The sequence below is a fragment of the Pteronotus mesoamericanus genome, unplaced genomic scaffold, assembly GCF_021234165.1.
Source record: "Pteronotus mesoamericanus isolate MK-2021 breed Mesoamerican mustached bat unplaced genomic scaffold, CSHL_Meso_final contig_73, whole genome shotgun sequence".
In the NCBI taxonomy this organism is placed as follows: Eukaryota; Metazoa; Chordata; class Mammalia; order Chiroptera; family Mormoopidae; genus Pteronotus; species Pteronotus mesoamericanus.
Genome location: NW_026555245.1, coordinates 31,078,718 through 31,105,017, shown reverse-complemented (window position 1 = coordinate 31,105,017; position 26,300 = coordinate 31,078,718). Strand labels below are relative to the sequence as shown.

The following is a 26,300-nucleotide window of genomic DNA, read 5'->3' as shown; positions in this document are numbered from 1 at the left end:
TCATTCAATGCCCTGCAAGAAATCTGTGTTTAAATGTAAATTTGTTAAACAAATAAGCATGCCAAGTTGTTTTCCCACATAATTTCAAGTGTTTCTCAGAAATTATCACAGCATAGCTTTAAAATTTCCCTAAATACTTCCCAGAATCTATTATTTTCAATAAGAACTTCTTTGTTTTACCATTTTTATTCATCTTCCTTTCTTTCCTACTTACACACACGCGCGCGCAGGCACACAGACACACAAACTTTGACCCACACATACTTAGGATTGCCAAGTCATATAAATTTGAGATAAACATAATCTAACAAAAAAAAATTGGCCCTGATGTAAGTGGAGAGCACCCAGACCAGTTAAAATTGTTGGCTAAGGGAAGAGTTTTAAAAGTGACTTGACTTTTGAAAAACACTTTAAAACTGAAGTATCTGCTTGTTATATATGGACCCATCTGAGTTTTTAAATAGGTAACTAGTGGGAGAATGGGGGAGAAGAGGACTGAAAGTTTTATGGCTTCTATCATGTTTTTCTTTAAAATTTTGTGTAGTGTTCAAAGGCTTCTCTTCCACAGAGTATTTCCCTCAAACTCCTGCTACTTTCAGCTCTCAGAGCCAACCCACAGGTCTTACCACTGAGCCATCCGCTTGCCAACCCCCTCTATTAAGTTGATGGAATGCCCCTATTAATATCATCTGGAACAATGGTCTGGGCCCGTCACTTCCTCCTGAGGTGACCAGCAGCTAGGTGATATATTTCCTAATTTCTGGATCCCTAATTCCTGGGACATGTCCACTTAACCAAGAGGCCAAAACAAATGCAGGTGGAGGCAATTTAGGTGAATTAACTGACTACTCCTCATCAGCTTCTTCCAAAGTGTTTCTAAAGGTGTGTGCACATAGTATGTGCCCGCTGAGTATCAGTTATTAGCTCTGTAGGGAAGTAGTCTCCACATTTTATGACGACAAATCCTTTAGCTTGGACCCCAATAACTGTAAAACTACTTCTTAATTAGTAATGTATTTACTAAATCCATATAAAAATATTAGCTCAAAAATTATCTTTTTAGGTAAAAGAAAATAGAAATTGTCATGTTTAGTCCCCATGTTACAATGGATTGTTGTGTATACTAGTGATAGGACAGAATGGAGGACATGTCTGTTTGTTATTCTGATCACAATAGAAGGCAAGAAGCAAGAAAATGGCCTATACATAGGGCAAGTTGTGAATGTTGGGTTATGAGTGTGAGATTTCATGCATTTGCATGATCTAGTATTGTGAGTCATTTCTTTGAGGTATACTTTACATGCAATAAGAGCTACCAATTTTAAGTGTATAGTAATAAAAAACATAAACACAATCTTGATAGAATATTTCCATCACCCCAAAAAGTTTCCTAATGTTTTTTTCCAGTCAATTCCTTTCCCTTGTCCTCAGCCCCTGGCAACCACTGATCTCCTTTCTATTAACTTTTTAAGAATTTTCTGTGATTGGAATGATCAACTCTATTGTGTCTGTCTTCTTTCATCATTAGCATAATGCTTTTGAGAGTCATCCATGTTGTACTGTGCGACATTCTACTGAACCCCATTCCTCTGCCTTGATATTTGAATTCATCCTGAAGGAAAAAGAATAGAAAATTCCAACAAGAAACTGCTTATTAATATAAGTTGCCAACATGGTTTTGATGAAATAATTTCTTAAAGTAGCACAATGTACAGAGACATGAAATCGTAAAGAATGTCTCATAAACCTCTTCTTTGGTTCTAAGTGGTTAGCAATCCCTGTAGTTCTGTCATTTAATTAAAAGATTTAAAATTAGCCTGGGCTGGGTGGCTCAGTTGGTTGGAGCATTGTCCCACATACCAAAACGTCACGGGTTTGATTTCTGGTCAGGGCACATACCTAGGTTGTGGGTTCAAACCCCAGCTGGGATGCATTCAGGAGAAAACGAATCAATATTCTGTCTCACATCAGTGTTACTCTCTCCCTCTTTCTTCTCTCTCTCTAAAAATAAGTCAATAAACATATCCTCAGGTGAGGATTTTGAAAAAATGATTTAAAATTATATCAAAGGGGAAATACTTTTTTTTTTTTAGCTAATCATGTTAGGATTTTTCTTTAAACTATGCCTTAAATTTCACTGACAGGTTTATGTAATAGAATGGAAAATTAAATTATTCTGCACCTGTCTTTTAGAATTAAATTATTTGCTTATTTCTTAATAATTTTAGTTCTGATAGAGCAAATTGGTAAGAGATTGCTGTGCTCATTGTCTCTCCCTCATTTCCATACATGGACAGAAAGGCGTATTTTTCCCCTGTGCTGTGACATGTAGGTGCCTGCCATGAACACAGATGGGGTCCTTTGTGGACTGTGGATTCTCTGAGCCTGAGGTCTCCTAACAATCTAATTATCCCAAAGCTTCTTATCTGGTCTTTCTTCCGTCTCTTTACATAACTCTACTATCCCTCTCTCCCAAATAAAAAGAAAATCAGCGTTGCTTTACTTTGATTTTAAAACTGCAAGTCATATAAGATGCTTTGATGTGAAGAAAGAGCTCAAATAAAACCATTCAAACCATGACAGTTGATCCTACTACAAAAAAAGGTTTTTAAAAGTCACTCTGCACAGCTATATAGAACTGGGTGCCAGGTTTATATCAAGTGATAATCACTAGTTCTGATGAAATAATGAAAGGAAGTCTTTTCATGTAAAATGCTTGGATGTAAATATTTTAAGTGTTTTATGCTTTTTCTGAACCCAGTAAAACTGGTTTATAAGTCTGGACTATTTGGGTTACTCATCTTTTAATGAATAGTAATAGCCAGTTATTTTCACAGAAAATCGATACTTATAATACTACCTTGCATTTCACTTAACAGGGTAAATCTTATTCTCCTCATTTTGTAAATAACAATTCCCCATGTAAAGGGTTAAAGGTCATTGAACTCTGTTTACAGATGGGAATGCCCAAAGGAATTCATTCACCAACTACAAAATTGAATGAGAAGGACAAGTGTCCAGATACACACTTATGTAATTTATTATTCATGCACAAGACCAATGTCCCAGTAAAGGTTGGTCAGCAGTCAGGATATTTATACTGGCTTAACAGACTGAAATTTTGTTAAATTAATGTTTATTCAGTGATAATACCTAATTCTTTTTATAGCCCTTATTCCCGCTGGTAAAGTTTCTTTGATGGCAAAGGGGCCTAGATTTTACATCTGTACTTCTCAAACTGTCTGTGAGGAAGGATCAGTTTCCCCCCATTATCAGTCTTGAGCCAATATTTAAGTAAATGGAAATAAATGTTTTTAAAAAATCATGTCTTTAGTTGCTGCAGCAGTATCAAATTGTCCTAAAGGATCCCAAATGGTTACTTACAATTCCTTGCAGAGCAGTTTTTTTTTTAAAAACCTCAGACTGGTACTAGTCCTTTTTTAATAGCATATAGACCACCCATGGAAATTCTTGCCTTAACAGAGGAGTCTGAAGTCACTGTTTAAGCATCATTGCACCAGACCATGCTTATTTCTGTCACAAACAGAAAAAAAGAACCTGGGCTTCCCTCTTTTCCCTTTGATGAATTCTGTCTTCCTTCAACCAGTTTATTGAAGGATATGCTAAAACTGAGAGCCACTCCTAGCATCGAATTTGCAGACTCCTTGTGTTACTAAGTAAGTCAACTTTGTTTCTTCCTGCAGTTTTACCACTTACGAACATGATGATATTAGATAATCTTGATCAAATATGAATGATAGCTTCTTTGAAAAAACTTCAGTCGCACATCATAGAGCCTGGATTCATGGGGTGCCCTGTCACGGGGACTCCAGCTTGAATGTGTAATGTAGAAATTTGTCCTGTTCTCAAGCATATTTGTTTACAAGGATGTTATGTGGACCTTCAATGTTAGTATAAATTGCTGCTTCTCTTACCACTCTACATAGGTGAAGCTTCTCTTTTATATCTGAGGCTACTAACAAAATTCTAAGACTTGTTTACCTGGACCTCTTTCTTATACCAGAAGTAAGTGGTTTAACATAGGTAACAGTCTCCATTTTAGCAGAGACAGCTACTCTGTACTGAAAGAGAGTCTGAAAGGTAGTGGTTTCAGAAATAACAGCAGACATTGTAGCAGGCCAGGAGAAAAGAGGAACCATATGGGACTGCTGTGTGCTGTTGGGTCAGGGAAGACAGGAGGGTGATGGAAAGGAGATGCCTCAGGTGGGTTTGATCAGTTGCTATGGTTTCTCAGGCCTTTTATAATACCAGAGGCTGGCAGCTGTGTAAGTACATTATCAACATGCAGATTTAGATGCCAGCACCCTGGGAAGAACCCGAGGAAGAAATGAGTGTATACTGCTCGGGTTGGGTTCAGCCAGAGAAAGTCTACAGGAAAGTCTCCTTAAAAGAACAATCAAGAGAGTGGACTTGATGGTAAAGAAAAATGGTGTAAAAGAGGATATTACAGTACTCTGGAGACCAGCCTTGTTCAGGAGAAGTTCTACTTCTCATAACAAGCTCAGTGTGCTCCTCACACCGTACCTCCCCCACCCACCCGGGGAAATGGTATCATAAATGACAGCCATTGTGCTCAACGAACTTGGAGTCAGAATTTCTGGGTACAAGTCCTGGACCCCAGGTTAGCATCTTGGCAACCTTAACAAGCCATTTCACCTTTTTTCACCTCTGTTTTCTCATCTGTTAAGCATACGTTGTGCTCTGGAAACTATTATGAGGTTCAAATAAGATAATCTGTACAAAATCACCATTTAAATTTTCTCTATGTACAACACCAACACCCTCCCTTGCTTATCCTATCCACCCCCCCAAAAAAACAATTTAAAAGGTAGGCCAATTACTACGAATGACACTATATTTTTAACTGCTAATGCAGAACTCCAGGATCATCCAGAGTCACCATGTACCCACATCATTATATTGACTATTCTGAGGAGATAGCTGCATGAGGGCATTTGCTCTGAAGGCTGATTTTATCTACAAGATTAGAGTGGGACATCTGTGTTTGACAATTTATGTAAGAAGGGGCACCCATGTGCACACATCCATGCATACACTTTATGTAGAATGATAGAATGCTAGGAGTCAGCCTTATAAGGAATAGCACATAATTATCAGAGCGCTTTTTTTTTTTTTTTTTTTTTAGTAACTTAAATAAATGACAAGTTTCTCCTTATAATCAAACTAGTTGTCCTGGTTCAGACCATATGATTGTGGTCCAGAGAGAATTTTATATCGCAAGGCTGAATAGAACTGTCTATGAGAGAGAATTTTCCATTGCAAAATTCTCTTTGTCCTGCTTCCCCTAATGTAACATCTAACATAAGCATAGTACAGTTGTTGAAAGCAAGAAATAAAGATCGATACTATATTATTAACTAATCTAGAGACTATTCAAATTTTCCAGTTTTCCCACTAGTGTCATTTTTCTGATCTAGGATTTCTATGATTTCACATTATGGTTATATATCCTATTTTCTTAATTTCCTAATCTATAACTATTCTTTGTTTTTAAAAAAAATCTTTCCTGACATTACACTTAGAAGAGTACTAGCCACTATTTTGTAGTTTGCTGTTTCGTAGTTTTGTAGTTCTTTAATTTTGGTTTGTCTGCTGTTTTCTCATGATTAGATTGAGGTTATAAATTTTTGACAAGAAAACCACAAAAGCAATGATGTACCCTTCTTAGTGGATAGATCAGTAGGTACATGATACTTATCACTGGTAATGTTAACTTTTATCAGTCGGTTAAGGTGGTCTGCTGAGTTTCTTCATTATAAACTAATGATTTTTCTCTTTGCAATTAATAAGCATGTTTTCTTGTTGCTTTCTTAAATCGATGGTTAAGGTTGGAGCTAGTGCCATTCAGAGAGGATTGCAAAGAGTCCCGTCCTGGTGGAAAGAAGCTGTGCCCTGGAAAGTAATGGAGTCATTATTTAAGTGTTTGAATAGATTTCTCTCAATCCATGCTGAAATGGATTGCCTGACATTACATTGCAGAATTTTTAAGTTCTACCTCCAGGCAAATCTCATAGTTACTAGCAAAAATGAAAGTGTGAAATGCTTTTTAATGTATATTTAACAATACATAGTGTGGTGATTACTGATGTGTATTCTCTGTGGATTCCCTTTGCTATCAGAGGAGGATGTTAAGAGACAACATTTTTACACATTTATTCTATCTAAATCCATCACATGTTTACTTTATAAATATCTGTAACTGTCATTTATAACAAGATCATAAAAGTCAAGTATTTTAATTCTAACTCAAACTTTGAATCATAGGTTTACAGTCAATTTTCTGGCAAAGTTCAATTACCGTTTGTTCTTACTCTGCTTTATGAAATTCCCTGCTATTAAATGTCACTAGAATATAGCCATTAAAAAAAAGAAAACTTATGTATGGCTTAGTAATGGGGGTATAGGAGATACTATTACTTTATTCATCTTTTTGATTTAGAAATTCACATAATAGCTCCTTTTGAAAGGAATTTTCATCATTGAACCCAGTGTTATTTCTGCTTGTGTTGGAGAAATAAAATTCACAAAATATACTTAATTCCTTCCTACGGTGTCATTATTTAACAAGGATTAAGGTACCTTTTTTTTTTTTTTTTTTTTTTTTTTTTGCCTTTTTACTGGGTTGCACAGCAAGAGTTCACTTGTACTAATGTATGCTAAATAGTTGCATAGTATATATACCATTGTTGTTAAAATAGCAGTAGTGAAGACGATTGCAGAGCCCCAGTGGTCTACATTTTGTTTGTTTTGACATTATTAAACTCAAATCTGTTTCTCTAACTGTGAGTCTAATTACTACATTTGCATGGCAGAAAAGTTTGCTTTGTGGGTTGACTTTTATTAACAGTGTTTGCATGTTGTTTCCTGCTCTTGCTCTCGGTATTTCATGAGCAGACAGAGCACCTTCAGTTACGTTGAATAATAATTATATACAATCAATAAGTTTTTGTGTTTGTCTTTGTTGTTTCTTTGATGTGGCTTCTAGGATGCTGCTGGCAAGGTACTGGACCGCTGGGCCATCATGTCTCGAGAAGAGGAAATCATCACCCTTCAGCAGTTTCTGCGGTTTGGAGAAACCAAATCCATTGTAGAGCTGATGGCAATTCAGGAGAAGGAAGGGCAGGCCGTGGCTGTACCATCTTCAAAGACAGACTCAGACATAAGGACTTTCATTGAGAGCAATAATCGCACCAGGAGTCCCAGCCTCCTTGCTCACCTAGAGAACAGCAACCCTTCCAGCATTCATCACTTTGAAAACATCCCCAACAGCCTTGCATTTCTGCTTCCATTCCAGTACATAAACCCAGTCTCAGCCCCACTGCTGGGGTTGCCTCCAAACGGGCTTCTGTTAGAGCAACCAGGACTGCGGCTGCGGGAACCGAGCCTTTCAACCCAGAATGAATATAATGAAAGCAGCGAATCTGAAGTATCTCCCACACCTTATAAGAATGATCAGACTCCCAACAGAAATGCCCTGACCAGCATTACTAATGTGGAGCCCAAAACTGAGCCACCCTGCGTATCCCCCATTCAGAATTCTGCCCCAGTCAGTGATCTTACCAAAACTGAACACCCAAAAAGCTCATTCCGGATTCACCGGATGAGAAGAATGGGCTCAGCCTCCAGGAAAGGAAGAGTGTTCTGTAACGCATGTGGGAAGACATTCTATGATAAAGGTACTCTCAAAATTCATTATAATGCTGTTCACCTAAAGATCAAACATCGATGCACCATTGAAGGTTGCAACATGGTCTTTAGCTCCCTCCGAAGCCGTAATCGCCACAGTGCAAACCCTAACCCTCGCCTTCACATGCCTATGCTGAGGAATAACCGAGACAAAGATTTAATTCGGGCTACATCAGGAGCTGCCACCCCCGTCATAGCAAGTACAAAATCAAATCTCACACTCACCAGCCCTGGCCGGCCCCCAATGGGTTTTACCACTCCCCCTCTAGACCCTGTCTTACAGAATCCTCTGCCTAGCCAGCTGGTGTTTTCTGGGCTAAAGACTGTCCAACCAGTTCCTCCATTTTATAGAAGTTTACTCACTCCAGGAGAAATGGTTAGCCCTCCCACCTCCATCCCGGCCAGTCCCATCATTCCATCCAGTGGTACTATAGAGCAGCACCCCCCACCACCCTCTGAGCCAGCAGCTCCCGTAGTGATGATGGCCACTCATGAGCCCAGTGTTGACCTGGCCCCCAAGAAGAAGCCCCGGAAGTCCAGCATGCCTGTGAAGATCGAGAAGGAAATTATTGATACCGCTGATGAGTTTGACGATGAAGACGATGACCCCAATGATGCTGGACATGTGGTCAATGACGTGAGCCACGACAATCATTGTCACTCCCAAGAGGAGATGAGTCCAGGCATGTCGGTGAAGGACTTTTCTAAGCATAGCAGGTCCCGGTGCATTTCAAGGACTGAAATAAGAAGGGCCGACAGCATGACTTCAGAGGATCAAGAACCTGAGCGGGATTATGAGAATGAATCTGAGTCTTCAGAGCCCAAATTAGGTGAGGAGTCCATGGAGGGGGATGAGCACATTCACAGTGAAGTGAGTGAGAAAGTCCTGATGAACAGTGAGAGGCCTGACGAGAACCACAGTGAGCCCTCTCACCAGGATGTTATTAAGGTGAAGGAAGAATTCACAGATCCCACTTATGATATGTTTTACATGAGCCAGTACGGACTATACAATGGTGGGGGAGCCAGTATGGCAGCCCTGCACGAAAGTTTTACATCGTCTCTGAATTACGGCAGCCCTCAGAAGTTCTCCCCAGAAGGTGACCTGTGTTCTAGCCCAGACCCCAAAATCTGTTATGTGTGCAAGAAGAGTTTCAAAAGCTCCTACAGCGTGAAGCTTCACTACAGGAACGTTCACTTAAAAGAGATGCATGTCTGCACGGTGGCTGGCTGCAATGCTGCCTTCCCCTCTCGCCGAAGCAGAGACAGGTCAGTAAATCTCCATTGGCTGCTCCTGATGGGGGTGGAGGGTGCCAGTCATGCTGGACTTAACATTAAGAAATCCAGCTTAGATGTTTCTGATGCACTGTAAAGATTGTCCACAGTGACCACAGATAACCAAGCTGCCATGCTCATGAAGGATTGTTGTAGTTGGTGCTTGTCATTAAGCATGCAGAATCATATGCCATGTTACCCAGTAATGCACGCCATTTTTCTCTGTGCTCTGTGTATGTGTGTGTATGTTTTTTCCATGCATCTGGGTGTGTGAATCAGTTAACTATGTACACAGACCCTTGCTTCCCCATGAACTTTCACTTAGAAGCCACAGCTTCTGTTATAAATATTTCTGCTTTGCCTTGTGGCTTTTTTAATTAAATCAATATATTATCTTCATACACACATATTTATCCAATATAGAAACAGAAATTTACGGATGGAAAGAACCATAGGTCCAGGACATCGAGACAGCCTGCATCTCCGTAGGTATAACCAGAAATGTTATCATTCTTACATGAGTATTTAGTGTGTCCTTGAATTCTGTGAATCATGAAAATATCAGAAGAAAATGGGACCAAAGTAATTGTTAATATGGGGAAATGGTATGGTGGCGTGGGTTTCTTTATTTCAACTTCACAATGTCTTTAGCAAATCTCTAAAACTTAGTCTATCATGGGAATTATGCACAGAAGGGGAGGCATGCGTATACTTTTAGGAGCTCTTAGAATATATAATGTCCAGCCTTCAGATGACATCACACCTTAGCTATGTAGCTGCAGCTCTGAAACAGTTGGGCTTAAACAGAAGCAGCTGGTCCTAAACCAACAATGTTCTTTTTTAGTCCTAAAGAAAATGTCATATAAATGGAATGTGTCAAGGTGGTCAGGGGTGGAGTTACCCTCCCTTGGGGGAGATACACTTATGAGCATATCATTTACATAACACATCAGCGCAGCTAGAGACATACCAGTTCATTCTTCCTATTATATTGGATATAGTTTTTTGGCTTTTATATTGTCTTTTAAAAATATTTTTAGAGAAAATTTTATTGCATGCTAAAAATCAATATATGTAGAAGAAACAAAAATAGCTAGGAAGTTTGCCAATAGCCACCACCCAAATGCTAGTGCTTACCAGTTAGGTAGAGTTATTTGACAAAGTAACATATAATAAAAGTACCACTGCTTCTACAATATACAAAAGATTAATCTTTTTTAAAATAAAATTAAAAAACTTTTCATTGTATTAAAGTACAGTTCAAGGGGCCCAATTCATGAAAAGCAAAATTTCTGAGAAAAATAAGTGACTTGCTTTATACAACTCAAAACATGCTTTGAAGGGAAATCTATCTTTTTAAAGATATCCCCTCTCTAAGCCCATCTTCCCCACTCCCATTTACCTTGTTCTGTAAAAATGGTTTATGATCACATGGCTTTTTTTCAGTTCCAAGTTATCATCCACAGTGCCAGAATATGGCAGACAAGATAGCTATACTTCGAATAATAAAATACAATATTATACCCAACCTTTTCTTCCCCAAGTTTGTGAGTAATGTTCACTCTTTTAGATTTGAAATAGTGCACTAGTGATAATGAGGTTAATGCATTGGGGGTTTTTTTAATAAAAATAAAAAGATTCATGAAAACCTGCATAAAATATTTATGAAAATGGAGTGTTTGAAAACAAGCCAAAATTTAAGCTTATTTGCATGAATTCCTATCACAGTTTTAGTTGGTTTGCAGAAAATATTGTTAAGTCATAACACTGCAATAAAATGACTCTTGGACCAATAGTCACACTCACAGCTTGGTGCTTTCCTCAATATCACTGTGTTGTTATATCCTAATGCATAAGGAGGTCCTGTTGAGAAGGTGGTTTGTCTAAGGAAAAAACATTTATTGATAAGGGGAATATTTCAATCTTCATTTTTATTCTAAGGATTGGGAGCTTGGTGAGTGACCAGCCTTATGGTAATTTAAACCAGTATATTCTAAGTGGGAAGAATAATACTGATATTGTCCCATGGATGTTCAGCCACACAAGACAGGTGATATATTTCATTGGGCTGAAGTGTCACATCACATTTAATCGTTTTAATTCTCGATATTGTCACACATGATCAATGAAGAAAAACTAATTGAAAAAATACAAAGAAAGATTTTTGATTTTCACTTGAAATTTTGCTTTTCAGGAATGCTCAAATATTTTGGTCTCACGTTAAAAACTTAACAAAAACTCTGATACTTTAATTTTGACATTTTTTTCCTTAAGAAGAAAGGTGTTCATTCCTGTTGAGTCTATGACTTAAGTTAATATGCGATCAAAGTATATTTACCACCAAATAACCAGAAATAGTGATGCCTTTTGGATACCAGCCTTTTCCTGTGTCTCAGCAGATTAGACTCAAACATAATTGTATTCCTGTTTCAGCCTTTTATCATCATTTCATCAACTAATTTTGACCTATAATTTCATCTCCTTATTCACAAAGCCTCTTGAATCACATCTCTGAACTACCCCCTTAGACTTACCTTCCCCTTTCTCTTCACTTGTACTGTATTAGTCACGAGAACCCCAGGAATTTAGTGTCCCTGCTTTTTCCTCTGCAATGAAGCTACGGCAAGTTTTTTTACTTTTCTTTGAGCCAACAGACCTTCCAAAACAGAAACCATCCTTTGCCTTTAATCCCGTGGTCCTCAGGCCCATTTCTTTCCTCTTCCCCAGAGTCTTGATTCATCCATCCTTGACCGCACAATGTTTTCCTTGTGCAAATAAAGCATTAGGAGGGATTTTGACTGGGGGCTGAAGTGTGCAGGGCTACAGGGTTTCTAGGATGCCTGTGACAAAACTAACAGAATAACCCTTTCCCTTCTGTTTATAAAAACAGCCTTCTTGTCTTCAGGCTTAGAACCCCTTACAGGAATGGAACACAGGTCTTGCGCTTCTTCCAAAATGGTTATACACGAGGGAGTTGCATTTTTGTCTCTAGATAGGCACGTTAGAAGAAAGTAGAAGATGTTAAATTCTATGTTTTAGATTTTTCAGCTAGTTAACAGAGATTTCCAGACCTCTGCTCTGGTCTTTCTAGATTTTATAAGATCAAGTTAAAGGCTTTCTGATTAGCAAGAATGTTCTTTGTCTAAAGTCGGCAAAAAGGGAGTGGGGCACATGCATCTGAGGATTCTAAATGTCCGTCTTTACATGGTTGTGAATGACTGTGAGCTTAAGAAATTTAAAAGCAAAGAGGACCATTCACATTAATGACAAAGAACAAGCTAATACACACAAAGCCTAATTGATTTTCAGTAGGTGGCTTTTAGAATAACAAATTATTTTCTCTCTAAATAACTATGATTCTATAAGGTAATTGAGTGTGTACTGATAACATTACATAGTGTTAGTCTTGGAAGTCTCTGAACACCCTTCCTTCCTTTTGGTTTATCCCATGATTTTTCTGCTTCGAATATACTGTTCTGTCAGGGAACAGGAAGTTGGCCCTGTTTTTTTTGTTTGTTTGTTTTAATTTTTACTGATTTTTAAAAGAGAGACCTCGATTTGTTTGTCCACTCATCTATGCGTTCATTGGTCGTTTCTTGGATGTGCCCTGACCAAGGATCAAACTTGTAACCTTGGTGTATAAGGATGATGTTCCAACCAACTAAGCTATCCAGCCAGGGTGGTCCTCAGTTTTGAAGTATTAACATGAAGTATTTCCTGAGAAGAAGAAATTATAACTAACAGACCTAGATACTACAGTCTCTGTAAGGGAAGTTTTCTTGAAGAGAGTGTCATAGAGTTAGCTGGGCCTAGTTTGCCTTTGGTCATATTCTCACCCTCCATCTTGAATTTTGATTCCCAGGAGGGCTGAGTGGCCATGAATCACCTGTAGTAAAGGGAACCCCATTTATAAATTACCTTTGGTTTTTATTCAGAAAATAAATAAGTAAATGCCCTCTGTCCTCTCCTTCCCTAAAATTCTGTACCGTTTGCTAATATGTTAAAATCTATTTACACCTGCTTTAGAGATTAGCATTTTTAAAACTCCCTCAACTAAAATGAAAACTTTCTATATAGAAAGTAGGTGATGTACATAGAATGAAGTATGTGTATCTTTTTTTTTCATCTTCTGTGACTTTTACCATCTTTGTTTCTCTCTTCTTCTGAGAATAGCGGCCATTAATTGCCAAAGTTTGTCTTAAATTTTATTAGAAAAGTGTGTGTATATGTTTGATCTTAAAGGTGTAGGAAAGGTGATTCAACTCCATGAATAAATTTAAAAACAAAATAATATTTGCTTAGGGTGATTTATAAATAAATATGAGGCAACCACTGGTGCCAAGTGTGAGCCTTCTCTTTGATTGCTAGTTAAATCCGTCCAGATTTAAACATGTAAACTTCTTGATTTGTATGGAGTAAGACATCTGTATTTGGTTTATTAAAACCTGCTGATGTCTCCAGAACTAAATTTGTTCATATATAGGCCTCTGGGTAGCTGTAGCTAAAAAGCAGAGATGTATAGTTTTTGCTTGTCTGATTACCTGACTTCCAGCTCTGTACAGGTGTGCAGGAATAAATTAACGTGAGCTACCTCTGATGAGCCACTGCATACATTAACAACAGAGGTGAAGATGTGAAAACATGCTACCTGCCTCCTGTTATCACCTTCGCAGCAGCAACATTGATTTTTTTCCATCATTTTCTATGTTAGGAAACTTACAGAGAACTTTTCTAAGGAGAGATTTTCAATAATTACACATGACTTCACTAGGCAATACCTCCAAGAAGTGAGCCACTTAGCACCAATTCAGGATAACTATTAGTGTATTTGCCCTAATTTAATTAGCTGTCAAATACAGTATGTTAATCCCCTCCAAGGTGTCAGCCATTTATTTCATTTCCTATATATTTGCCAATCAAAGTGCAATTCTCTTTTTCCAGAAAATTTTTTATGAAGTGAAGTTGTACAGGTCCTCTGACTCCTAAATGTTAAGGAAGAGTTTTTTTTCCCCCGTGTTACTCTATTTGATTTCACAATAAAGCCAACAGATCAATAGGTCTTTTGTACTTATCTCCATTACTTTCCATCAAAGACAAGCAAACAAAATAAATCCCCCTTCTGAGTAATTGCTAGTTGTGCACTCCTCAAGTGAAACTTTGGTAGTAAGATAAACTTCAGTGTCATTCCTGTCTCTGGGGTTCTTTTTATATACTAGGAGAAGAGCAATGAGCAAGACAGTCTCCTAGTATCATAAGGAGAGAGACTCTGTCAAGCCTGAAGTGAGCCTCCTATCTTCCTAATGACCTCCTGCTGGCCCAGCTGGATGTAAGACAAGCTCATTTAAGCCTCTGCTGACCTTTCACTCCTCCACCCCAAGAACTACACCAGTCACTTCCACCCAACCACCTACCAAATAGACAGCAAAGCCTAATGGCAGGCAAATGACTTGCTTTTCATGATACAAAGGATTTTTTACAGATTTCTGTTGATGGGAGTTACATTTAGTCTCTGGTGGCTACATAACTTCCATTGCACAAACATAATGCTTCTATAGGCTCCTTATTCTTACCTTCCCTCGAAAGGAATGAGCTACTACTCTTGCAGCATTATCTTGAAAATTCAGGCAAAAATAGCACTTTGAGCAGAATGCACATACTAAATGCACAAGCGGCATGTTTCATGATGACACCACTTTGAAAGGGTCGTTGTCTTTCTGATTTCTTCCTCTCTTGGGTCCACCACCATCTATCTATCTGACCCTCTGATAGACTTTATTGATGTGAATCTTACTCATAAATAATTACTTACTTGAGATATTTTTGTAGATAATATTTTCTTTAAAAAAATACACACACACACACACACACACACACATATATATATATATATATGAAGGCCATTTCCCACCTGGAAGCAGGCTGTAAGACTACACATATATTAACATTCATTTGTATCAAACCTGCTAAGAAAGGTTCTCTCATAGGTGAAAGGCTTTTCTACTAGCTCACTCTTGCTGTAAATGATCATTTGTTGTGCTAAGAAGAAAGGAGACTTTTCTTTGTTAAAATTTCATAGTGAAGGTTGAGCTATAACGTTCCTTCTTTCTTTAAAAAAAAAATCCCTCTCAGAAATAATTTACCATTTTTTGTCTATAAGACTCCCACAAACTTCAAATAAATGAATGTGGCAGAATATGAAAGGAGTTTACACTTGCCAAAAAATTACAATGTCATAAAAAAGAAATTTAGTAACTTTGATTTTTGAATGATAAGATATCTGTATGTGTGTACTTGCATGTGTGAGAAAGAAGCAGGCCGAGGAAGGAGAAAGAATACTTTTTAGGAAAGGACAATTTTTCTTCAGTTATTTAACATAAACCTACACTTTAAAAAAAATACCTAGATTTTATGTCCTAATACAAGCTGCTTGAATTAAAACAGGAGTTGTAAATTTCTGGTAAAAAGCTGTTATGCCTGAAGTGTTAGTGATCGTAACTCTAGTACTTTATGGAGTTTATTACTTCTTTTATTAACTAGGAGGAAAAATGTTACCCACTTCTGGTTTAATTCTTTTTCTTGCTTGCTCTAATTATTTTGACTTTACCTTACAAAGGAAAAAAAGCCAAGTTTTGCTAACTGAACATATGTAAATGATGCCTCCATTTTTCTGTTGAATATATCAATCTGAATTATTACCAGCTATTCAAAAATTATGCTAACATTCTAACCTAAGTACATCCACATAATGTGTACGTGTGTTTATACATAAACACTCTCATAAATAAGAATATCAAAAGACAAATCATCCTTAATTGCTAAAACAGACGTTTTTATCCTGGAAGGTAATGTACAAAGTTATATTATCACATTGATGGGAAATAACAAGATTTTGTGAGTAAAAGAAGACAGATTTGGACAATGAGAACAACAGACCCTCAGAAGGAAGCCTTTCTGGTCTGAGGGCCAGCTGAGGGGAGTTGCTCTAACTCTGCTGCCTTTTTAGTTGGTCTGCTCTGTCACTGCGGGGGCACTGGTGGGTCAGTTCGCTCACTAGTAATTGTGTTTTACAGACTTCTAAAGCAATTGGCTCAGTCAGTCCCAATTCAATAAAAGTGGAGAGCAAGAGAGAGAGCACTTTTGTTCTATTTTTTACTTGAAATTATTTCATTCAGCAGTCTGTCTTTTTTATTACCGGGACTTGACATTAGCACTCCAAGCTATATTAGCATCCATTTCAGCAGTTCAGTAATGGTATTAAAAAAACACTTAACTTCAACGGTGAATGGTTGTATGACAGTACCATAAAAAATCCACATTAAAAAAAACTCATGTATTTGTCCCAGCAAATTATTTTTCACTTGTTTAACCACTTCAAAACTATGTTCTCATGATGGGCATTCACGAAGACATTCTTGTTTTCAGAAGTAGCTGAAGGCGGTGCTCTGTTGATTAGGGAATTGGGAAAAGAGGAAAGGGAAATCCAGTGGGAAGAGGGTAGGTAAAGATGCTGTTTGCCCTGTAGTTAGATTACCTTCCATTCATCAGCAGAGATGGAATTGGCAACCTCAGAGCACCCAAGGTGAAATTCTTGGATCCTCATGCATGGCTGGGATTAGATTTTGAACCCAGCCCTCTCCAAACTTGGGAGCAAAGCCTAACTACTTTGGCACTGCAGTGAGCTCATAAATGACTACATTAGGTTCTAAATTTTGATTAAACATTCAGTAATTAATCAATGGTAGACATGAAGCAGTTGGCAAGGTCCAGAGCTGCAAAATGTTTAAGACATAAAACATTACGAAGTAATTAGAATATTCTCCTTCAAGAGAAGGATTGCCTTCAATAAAGAGGTAAATGATAGCATCCTGTTTATTGTGTAGGCAGCCAGAGCAATATGATAAACTGCTGGAGATACACATATCAGTAATCATCCGCATTATTAGTGCCATTAATCATAATTCCAAAAATATGACAGCAGCAGCCAACTTTTTGACCAATTTTGCTTCTGCCTGTTGGCCATTATGACTTAGCTAATAGACCGCAGAGCTCTTGTGCGTGGCAGTTTGCATTGAGAATGGAAGGTTAATTATATTTGAGCTGCTGATTTCTTCTCTCCTTGGAAAAGGCTTAGCACTTTGACAATCCCCGGAGCTTGCTGTTGTTAAACCAGTAAAAGTACTTTATTGAAATTTTCTTTCTTGGTCAGAAATGAGAAGATGTTTCAAATGAGATATAAGCGCTAGTCTGGGATAGCTACTAATGTTTCTTACTCCAGAGTGATCCTTGGGCAGCAAGATGAACTCAGTGGTTTCTTTAGATCGCTTTGTGCTCTCATTTCTCTTCTGCAGACAGGTAAACATTTCAGCACTACTTAGTGATACACCAGGATATCCCACAAGACTAATGGTAGTCTGGATATCTATCCGTAGGACTAAGAAGTTAAGGGGGGAGTGGTTAAGAATTTTAGAAGAAATAAGCACCTATTAAATGCAAAATTCTGCTTCTTCAGCTATGCTAATGGCAATGAAAAGTAAAAGGAATTTTACAAAAATCAACTGAATGTTTCTAAGAATTGAAGTGTTTAGTAGCACAGGTGCACTGCTGGTTGGTTAACTTGAAGTTTTCGTGTTTCAGCTGGCGATTTTAACATGAATTTAACCAAAGACATAAATTAGATTTTGTGCATTCTTTTTATTCATATACCTTAAATAGTTTCATTTTCAACATAGAGTTCATTCTAGATAAGGCCATACCTAAAATAATAATGTTGCCAATAAAATTCTGTCTCCTCTCTTGGGGAATTCATATATCTCTAATGTTATCTTTTTTAAAGATCATAATTTGACCATTTTAATGAAGTAAAACATTTTGACTATTTTTAGCAAGTATTTCTTTGAAAAAGATCTCAGAAAGAAACTCATGTTCCATATTATACACATTAGAAAATACATTAATTTTGAAATGGCAGAAAATTTGAAAACAAAGAGAAACATGCATTCATTCCCATTATTTTGGGAATGTGTCTTCTGAACTATGTAAGTCAGACTAAATCAAGAGATGGATGACTTGAGAGTTAGTTCATCTAGGGTAAATATAAAATTCAAAAAAAAATTACCTCAGATTTATATAAATCCTTAAAAGATGCTAGCATCCTTGATTTGGCTTTTTCTTAATAATGTCAGTAGTAAACTGAGTACCATATGAACTGTCTGATTGAGAAAATTTCCAAATGCTGTGAAAACATAATTTCTCTTCACAGTGTCTCAGTGTCTCACATTACAGTGCAACAGGTATCTATTGAATAATCAGCACCTTTGAGAATCCCTGACATGTCAGATACAACTCAAATGTAAAATGGTTAAGGAAGAAGGCTGTTGGATATTAATACTACACTTAACCTGAACATTCAGCATACACATTTTCCATCTACCAGTCTGCTTTCCCAAATGCCATCACAACATTAACATTTTTTATGCATTCCACAGCAATGACAAATTGTTCTCTAACTGTAGCACCAGATTTAGTATGCAAAAGACAGTTTGCCTCTGCCAACAAATCAATAATTCTCACTAACATCTTCAGAGTTACAACATTTATAAAGTTGCAAAGTGGAGTAAACAAACCATCTGTTTGGCTTTTCCACATGTGTCATGCTTTCTTATTAGCATATTACGATTCATTTAGTAAACAAATTTGGTGATTTCATTCATGTCAAAGTTAAGTCGGAAACTTGAAGATGATTAACATTCCTGGGGCAGGCACATTAATACATTGCTTCCTGGGCAAAGTTAAATGGCTTCTCAGGAGAATTGCCCCTTGTTGACAAGATGAGACTGTCAATTTTGCTTGCCTGCCACATTAGGGGCCGTAAGGGGATGGCAGGTTCTGGGAGAGGGGAGTCATGTAGGCAGCATAATTCACTGCGAATTGAGAAAAGGAGTCTAATTCTGATAAATGATCGACCCCAATACATCCTATGTGTTATTACAACAGACGTGCCGTATCTGTGTGGTAAATTAGCTAAACCCCTAAAGAGTTTTGTGGGAGCTTATCTTCAAGTGAATAATTTGAATGTAGTGGGAACTGTCTGCGTGACCAGTATGGATGATTTGTTTTATATTGAAAAGGGTTGAAGTGACTGAATTTCATACTTTTAATTTTCAAGAATTTGCTTAGCTTCTAAGAAGTCTTGCATTTAACTTGTACTTCTTTATTTTTTTGTATTTTTTTAATGTTGTTCACTAGAATTTTACATTGAATTTTTTTTTCTTGAGCTAGCAATGGTTTTCAGATCTCCTGGAGAGAATTTTTAAACAGTAGCCTATAGAACAACTACTAGTTTCTGCAGAAATGCATGCTATCAAAAGTATCATTTAATTCACAGGACTGTAAGAATCCTGTTATTCATAAATGGTAATATAGAAATTTTGAGCAGTTAAGGATAACAGATAGTGTCATAGTAAGCCATAGAAGAGAATTAAGCGGGGCAGAAGTTTTAATTTTTCTTCTGTCAATTTGGATAGTATTGTTAACTCAGTGTCCCATAATACACTCAAACCTGGTATATAGATTTCCCAAAATTGTGTATAAATTTATCTCTCTATCCCCTTACACATATACTTACATCCATATATACATATGGATGTATATGTATATGGTATCTGCTATGTAAATACACTGAGATCATTCTGGACAATATAATTTGAGTGGGGGGATATGTGTGTGTTGAATGGCAGAGGTAAGCAAGAAAATAAAGACAAAACTAATCCAAAATTGAGCCTTAATTCCATTGTAATTGGAGGTATTGTAATTAATTATCAAGTATTTTGTTTCAATTCACTAAGTTTAGAATGGCTCAAAACTGATGAAGAATTAATGTTGAGATGTTGATGTTGAACTTCTCATGTAACCTATAGCTTGACCCCTATTCAGTTTTGACTGCCACATCCTGGTTTTCTCATTCGGGCCTAAGACTTTCTTTTTTTTAATTTTTTAATTTTTTTTTTATCTTCTCCCAAGAACATGGTTCTTGATCTTAGACAGAGGGGAAATGAGGGAGTCAGAGAGAGAGAACATCAACTGGCTGCCTGTCATATGTGCCCCAGCTGGAGACCAAACCTGCAACCGAGGCATGTGCCCTGACCAGGAATTGAGCCTGCCACCTTCAGGTTTACGGGAAGACACTCTAACCCGAATGAGCCACACCGGCCAGAGCAAGACTTTAAAAACAAAACAAAACAAAACAAAACAAAACTTTTTTTTTCTGTGTCCCAAAGCTAAACTCTCAACACTTTTTTAAAGAAATGTTTTTATTTTTAATTTTTATGAGTTAAACATTGCATTAAGTCAAACTGGACATTTGGACATATTTGAGAAGGGAGATGTGAGAAAAGAAAAGCCCAAATCAGGACTTACTTTCTCTCTCTAAACTGGAGGGTACTTGCAGTTACCTGACTGTGTTTGATGAATTTGGTGTCCTCTGTGGTTGCAGGTAAAGTTTTCTTTTTTTTTTAAACTGATAGATAATTAATGTAAGTTTCCATTAAAGAAACAGAAAAAGACTAATAGTCTACTTTAGTTAGAGTACTTCCACTTAACACTTCAAAAAATAAGTTTGGTGATATGACCACTCCTATATAACACAGACTTCATTATTTTTTGTTTGTTTGTTTGTTTTTAAGGGTGATCTTAGTCTTTAAGAGATTTTTGGTAAACTCACAGTCTGGAAGGAGTAGGAAAGTGTGCAGAGGGCCAGAGGAAACATTGTAATTCTAAGCATAGCCCAAAATATAGGACTGTTTTATGCCCTACTTCCATGGTAGTTCCTTGCACCGCACTGGTTATAGATAGGGTATTATCCTTTGCTGTATTACCACTGTATTTCCTCAAATATTCTTCTGTTACATGCTTCCAATGTTGGGATCATTGTTTTCTACAGTGTATTTTTGGGAAAGCTTCTTAAGACTCATGCATAATATTGATTGAAAGCAAGTAAATGTACTTTTAAGTATCTCCCACATGCAAAGCACTCCCCTTCACTGCAAGAGACTTGGAGGTTGAATCAGATCTCGTTTGTGTTATTCTTGAAAGTGACCATTTCAAGGCTAAATAAGCATGACTGTGCTCATTAAGAGAATTCCCCTATTAACACCAAGTCTTTACCCTTTCTGCTTATGAACTCATCTTCTCTCTCTATCCCAGTCATTTTTTTCTGTAAGAGGAATTTGCCTCCGCATAGCACTATTGCCTACCTTATCAAAACAAGTAGAAACAGCTTCTATATACTGTTTATGTTCTTGTAAAACATAAATTCTAATAAAATGTGGATTTTTGTTAACAATTATTTCCCCCTCTTTTCTGGAGACAAATATTCAAAATACCGTCTTTTCTAGAAAAACCATCTCTCTTTCTAGAGAACTCAAAATTGGTTCCTTTATGGACTCCTCCTTCTACTTACTGCATACAACTGCATGTCACATCCTCTACTAGAGGGCCCTTCTACTTCCAGAACTTGGTGGTCCTCCTGCCATCTTAGGATCCTCTTCTCTATATATCTTATAGTCAGTAGGCATGAGTTATTTCTGTGTCTCTTCCATCTTCCCTTTTTACCTCTTCTATTTTCTGATCCAAGTACACTTGTAAATTGCTGTTAACTATAGGCCTTTGTATCTTTTCATAAGGACAGTATTTTATGACAGTTAATGGTTTGGATTGACCAATTCCACAGTCTAACAATAGGTCTTTGTTAAAATCAAGTGCTGCTGCTTCCATTCTGTGAAAGCTGAACCTAACTTCTTGAGGGACAGAATCAGTACTCTTAAAGAATTTAAAGTCTTCCTCTTTTCCCTCATCTTCTTTTCCTCTTATTAGGCCAGTAATACTGTGTGAGTGTGTTAGAAAATCTCAAAAGCTCACAATCATGAGAATAAACCAGCAGGCTTTCTATAAACCATTCTTCCTCTCCTCATTTTCAGTATTTTGCATATGGTATTTAGGGGGATTATTAAACAAAAAATGAAGTAGATTAAGAAATGAACATAAAAAAATCAATTCTCTTGAACTGTGGTTGCATAATGGAAATCGACTACCATGAATGAACCTGTGTACTGAAGTTATGAACAGCAGAGCTAATGCACTGCCATGAGTTCATCTTTATTATTGCATTACACCTGAATCAATTGATAAAGTAGTTTTTTTTTTTTTAAGCGAAGGATGGCACTTAATTGAATAAAAGTCAATGTAATTGTATTAGCAGAGGCCAACAGTACTGCTGACAGCGGAAAAGGGACACTGTTGAGCAGAGTGCCAGAGCTGGTCTGCACATTTCTGCACATCGTTTGGTTGACAGATATTGAGGGCTGGTACATCATCTAATTAGATTACAGATTTCTATTGCTGTAAGTGAGAAATGAAGAGAAACATCTCTTCCTGGTAACATATCAGTGGAGATGTGTAATTTCACAAGTCATTTTAGGAAAGATGTGTCCATCTGGGTGATCAGTGTGTCCTTTTGTCAATGTTAATTTATTCTTATTCAGTGGGTCTTTATGTGACTGTTGTATATCTGGCTGCTGTTTTCTCAGCAGTGAATCTAGGAAGTGGTAACTGCAGATGTGTGAGAAGCAACACAGAGTTCTAGGTTATAGTCAAGCGCAGAATGTGTGCTTGTGAAATTAAGAAAGCAGGGAGGGTGTTAAAAATAATAAACAGGGAGGGCTGGGATTTTGTGAGCTGCTTATGGCTGGCAGATTGTTTTATCAACAGAGTAATAATATAGAGGGTAACTCTTCCCACATTCTTGTAATAACTCTGGTGGTGTCATACCCACATGTCAGGGTAAAGACTTCACAGTAGGCATTTCCTGCACTCTGCTTAGCAACCTGCACTTGGAGTTATCTGCCATCTGACACCAAGGAAATGGGGAAACTATCAGAGCAGGGACCATGGGGACAACTCCTCTTTATCATTCACATATCTGCACACTGCATGCATCTGTGTAGAACTCATTTATGGATGATGCTGATGCTGTGAATTTGTTTTATCTTAATTTGATTTATGATTTTTGGATTATGCCACTGATCTGAAAATCATCAAGACAGCATATAAGATGATCGCTTATGACAGAAAATAATTTTGTGATCAGAACATTTTAAATCCCTATTTTATTGTTGAAGTTTTTTTTAAAAACAGATGTCTAGAATGTGAATTTGTTTTCTCTCTCTCTCTCTCTTTCTCTTTCTTTTTCTCTCTCTGTCTCTCATTCTTGCTTTCTTTTGTGATCGATTTAGCAAAAGATTAGAAAGCTGATCTTATTATCACAAGGTAAGCTCAGCCTTCCTAAGTGCAGTGTGGAGAGGGCTGTGCCCCTCTTCCCCTTAAAACCAGAGTGCTGTATATATTGTCTCGTGTGGAAAGGTGGAGAAGTCTTTCTCACCTTCCTTGTCTCTGAGGCACATACCTCTCAGCCACCTTTAAGAAATGTTAGCCATGCTTGTCACCAAATGGAGTGACTTGTTTTGGTCTTTCATACTTTTTATTTATAATCAAGAGGTCTGTGGAACTTTATGCTAGCTATTACAGATCATTTCTATTATCACAAATACTCCTCCAAGATGTAGAGCTTCTGCCAATATTGAGAAGCTTTTATGTATCTGTAATTTATACTGGTTTATTTTTTGGAAGGGTAGCCTTCAAAGGGTACTTTCCAAACGTGTGAGCCTTTGCAGGTGGAGAGAGGTATATGCCCAAGGGCACTTTAAAAATAAATGGGGGATGTAAATACAAAGGCAATGTTTTCAGATAGATAACAACATATCAGGCCTTGTAAATCATGACATCCCTATGGATGCTCTGGGACAAGTCCTATCCTTTTTTACACAAGCAAAGCACTCAGTGAGTGGAGTAAAAGTTTTGCTTGTCTAAGAAGTATGGGTTCCAGTTGTTAAAATACACAGACCATATGTTATTATTGTGCTTGATTTTTTTTTTAAAATTGTGATTCTTTTTTTCTTTTGTCCCTTTGAGTTTTCTGTTGTTTAATGTGATTTTTTTTAAGGGTGGGTGGGTTTTTTTCTTTTTTTAAAAACAGTATCTGTTTTTCAACTTCTGTTTTAAAGAATTAAATTTTTAAAGTTGAATTGCTTAATGAAAACATTTGCAACTCTAAAATGTAGCAACTCCTGAAAGTAAATGTGTTTTATTATTAGATTTAGCTGAAATCCCAAATCATTCTGAGAAAAAGGATTTATGCCGAAGAGTCTATAACCCTATTTCGAATTGCTAATTTATTAAGCTAATTTTTTTTTCTACCTAAAACTTGAAGTGTAGGAAGGTGAGGGGCAAAATTTCATTATTTTTGAACTTAAACCTCAATTATCTAGACCATTTGCTATTTTTTTTAAATGGATCCTTTTTATTCTAAATAAGTAAAGTGCTGTAGAAAAAAAGGGTTTTTTAGGTAAATTCAAATTATTTAGTTTAGACAACCAGAAAGTTCCCATTTTTTTTACCTACTTAATATACCTATTTTTAAAACTCTGCTATGAGATTGTCTGTAGCTGATGCTGCTACATAGTAAAGCTAACAGAACAATCATTGAGAAAAAGGTTCATGGGTTTGCATTCATCCCACCATTTAAGAATTTTACTCTCTTATAAAAATTATGTTAATGAAAAGCTCCCCTTATTGCACTTCCCACCACCACTTAGTCCCAAATCCTGAGGATGTAGGGAAATGTTTGCTTTTATAATGGTGCAATTAGCAATGAATGTGCTTATTTGATGCCTGGCGAAAGCTGAATCAATTTTAAAATGCTCTCCTTTTTCTCACCCCTCCCTCCTCCCTACACACCTACCCTCCCCCCCTTCCCTCTTGATTTCCTAGACACAGTGCCAACATAAATCTGCATCGTAAACTGTTGACCAAAGAACTCGATGACATGGGCCTGGACTCATCGTCGCAGCCCTCCCTTAGCAAGGACCTCCGGGATGAATTTTTGATGAAGATCTATGGAGCTCAGCACCCCATGGGGCTCGACGTCAGGGAAGACGCCTCCTCTCCCGCAGGGACGGAAGACTCCCACCTGAACGGGTATGGGAGAGGCATGGCAGAGGACTACATGGTCCTTGACCTGAGCACCACCTCCAGCCTCCAGTCCAGCAGCAGCATCCATTCCTCCAGAGAATCTGACGCAGGCAGTGATGAGGGGATTCTTCTCGACGACCTTGATGGGGCGAGTGACAGTGGGGAGTCGGCACACAAGGCCGAGGCCCCTGCCCTCCCTGGCAGCCTAGGGGCTGAAGTTTCAGGATCTCTGATGTTCAACAGCTTGTCCGGGAGCAATGGTGGGATTATGTGCAACATTTGTCACAAAATGTACAGCAACAAGGGGACCCTGAGAGTGCACTACAAAACTGTGCATTTGCGAGAAATGCACAAGTGCAAAGTCCCTGGTTGCAATATGATGTTTTCCTCTGTGCGAAGCCGAAATCGGCACAGTCAGAACCCTAATCTCCACAAAAACATTCCCTTCACTTCAGTAGATTAGTTTCAGAACGGACACTACAAATGCCAGCTCTCACCAGGCGGCCTACATATTTGAACTGCCATAGTCAGTGTGTGCTTGTGTACTTTGAGTGTGTGTGTGTGTGTACCATGTATGCCTCTCCGTTCACACACACACACACACACACACACACCTATTTTCTTTTCTTTAGATATAAAAAGATAAACACTAAGTGCTTTTGAAACTTTTTTTCCTTTATAGTTTTGGAAAAGGGGTGGGATCTTTCATTCAGGGGTGAAATCTAAGTACCCTTTAAACACACATACACACACATATTAAGCGTGCAAGTAGCCCAGATTTTGACAGCATAATAATTCTTGGTCCTCTCCAAAGAGACAGTTTGTTGTACCCATGACTGTTGCCTGCAAATAAAAGGGAAAAAAAGAAAAAAAGAAACAGAAAAGGAACTTCTGAATAGTTGTCTTTTGTGAACTTCAAGGTTTTGAGAGAATCTTCAACTAAAGCATGGCAGATTCACCTGTAAATATTAGCCTTGAGAGGCCAATGATGTAAAACAATTGTATTGATGTTGTTTAACTCCTTTGTTTAATTTTTACAGTTACATCCCGCTGTTAGATATGCAGGAAAAAAATAGTTTGCTGGCTAGCTCTGTTCATTTATGTTAGCATTAATGCACATTTAAAAAAAAAACAAAAAAACATGGTCTTGTTTTTACTACCTGCTAGATATAGTGATAAAGAGGTGCTGGCATGCTTTTCAGCACAGATCTGAT

At 37.5% G+C, this 26,300-nt stretch overlaps 1 protein-coding gene across 2 annotated transcripts in view; it reads left to right on the top strand.

The window, feature by feature from the left end:
• The window catches only part of BNC2 (basonuclin zinc finger protein 2), a 410,152-nt gene extending 384,087 nt beyond the window's left edge, over window positions 1-26,065 (top strand). For both annotated transcript variants that reach the window (XM_054583184.1, XM_054583185.1), the window contains 2 exons: window positions 7,028-8,997; window positions 24,886-26,065. In XM_054583184.1, coding sequence (XP_054439159.1) covers window positions 7,028-8,997; window positions 24,886-25,549 — 2,634 coding nt within the window. In that variant the 3' untranslated portion in view covers window positions 25,550-26,065. The remainder of the gene's footprint in view (window positions 1-7,027; window positions 8,998-24,885) is intronic.
• The last annotated feature ends 235 nt before the right edge of the window (window positions 26,066-26,300 follow it).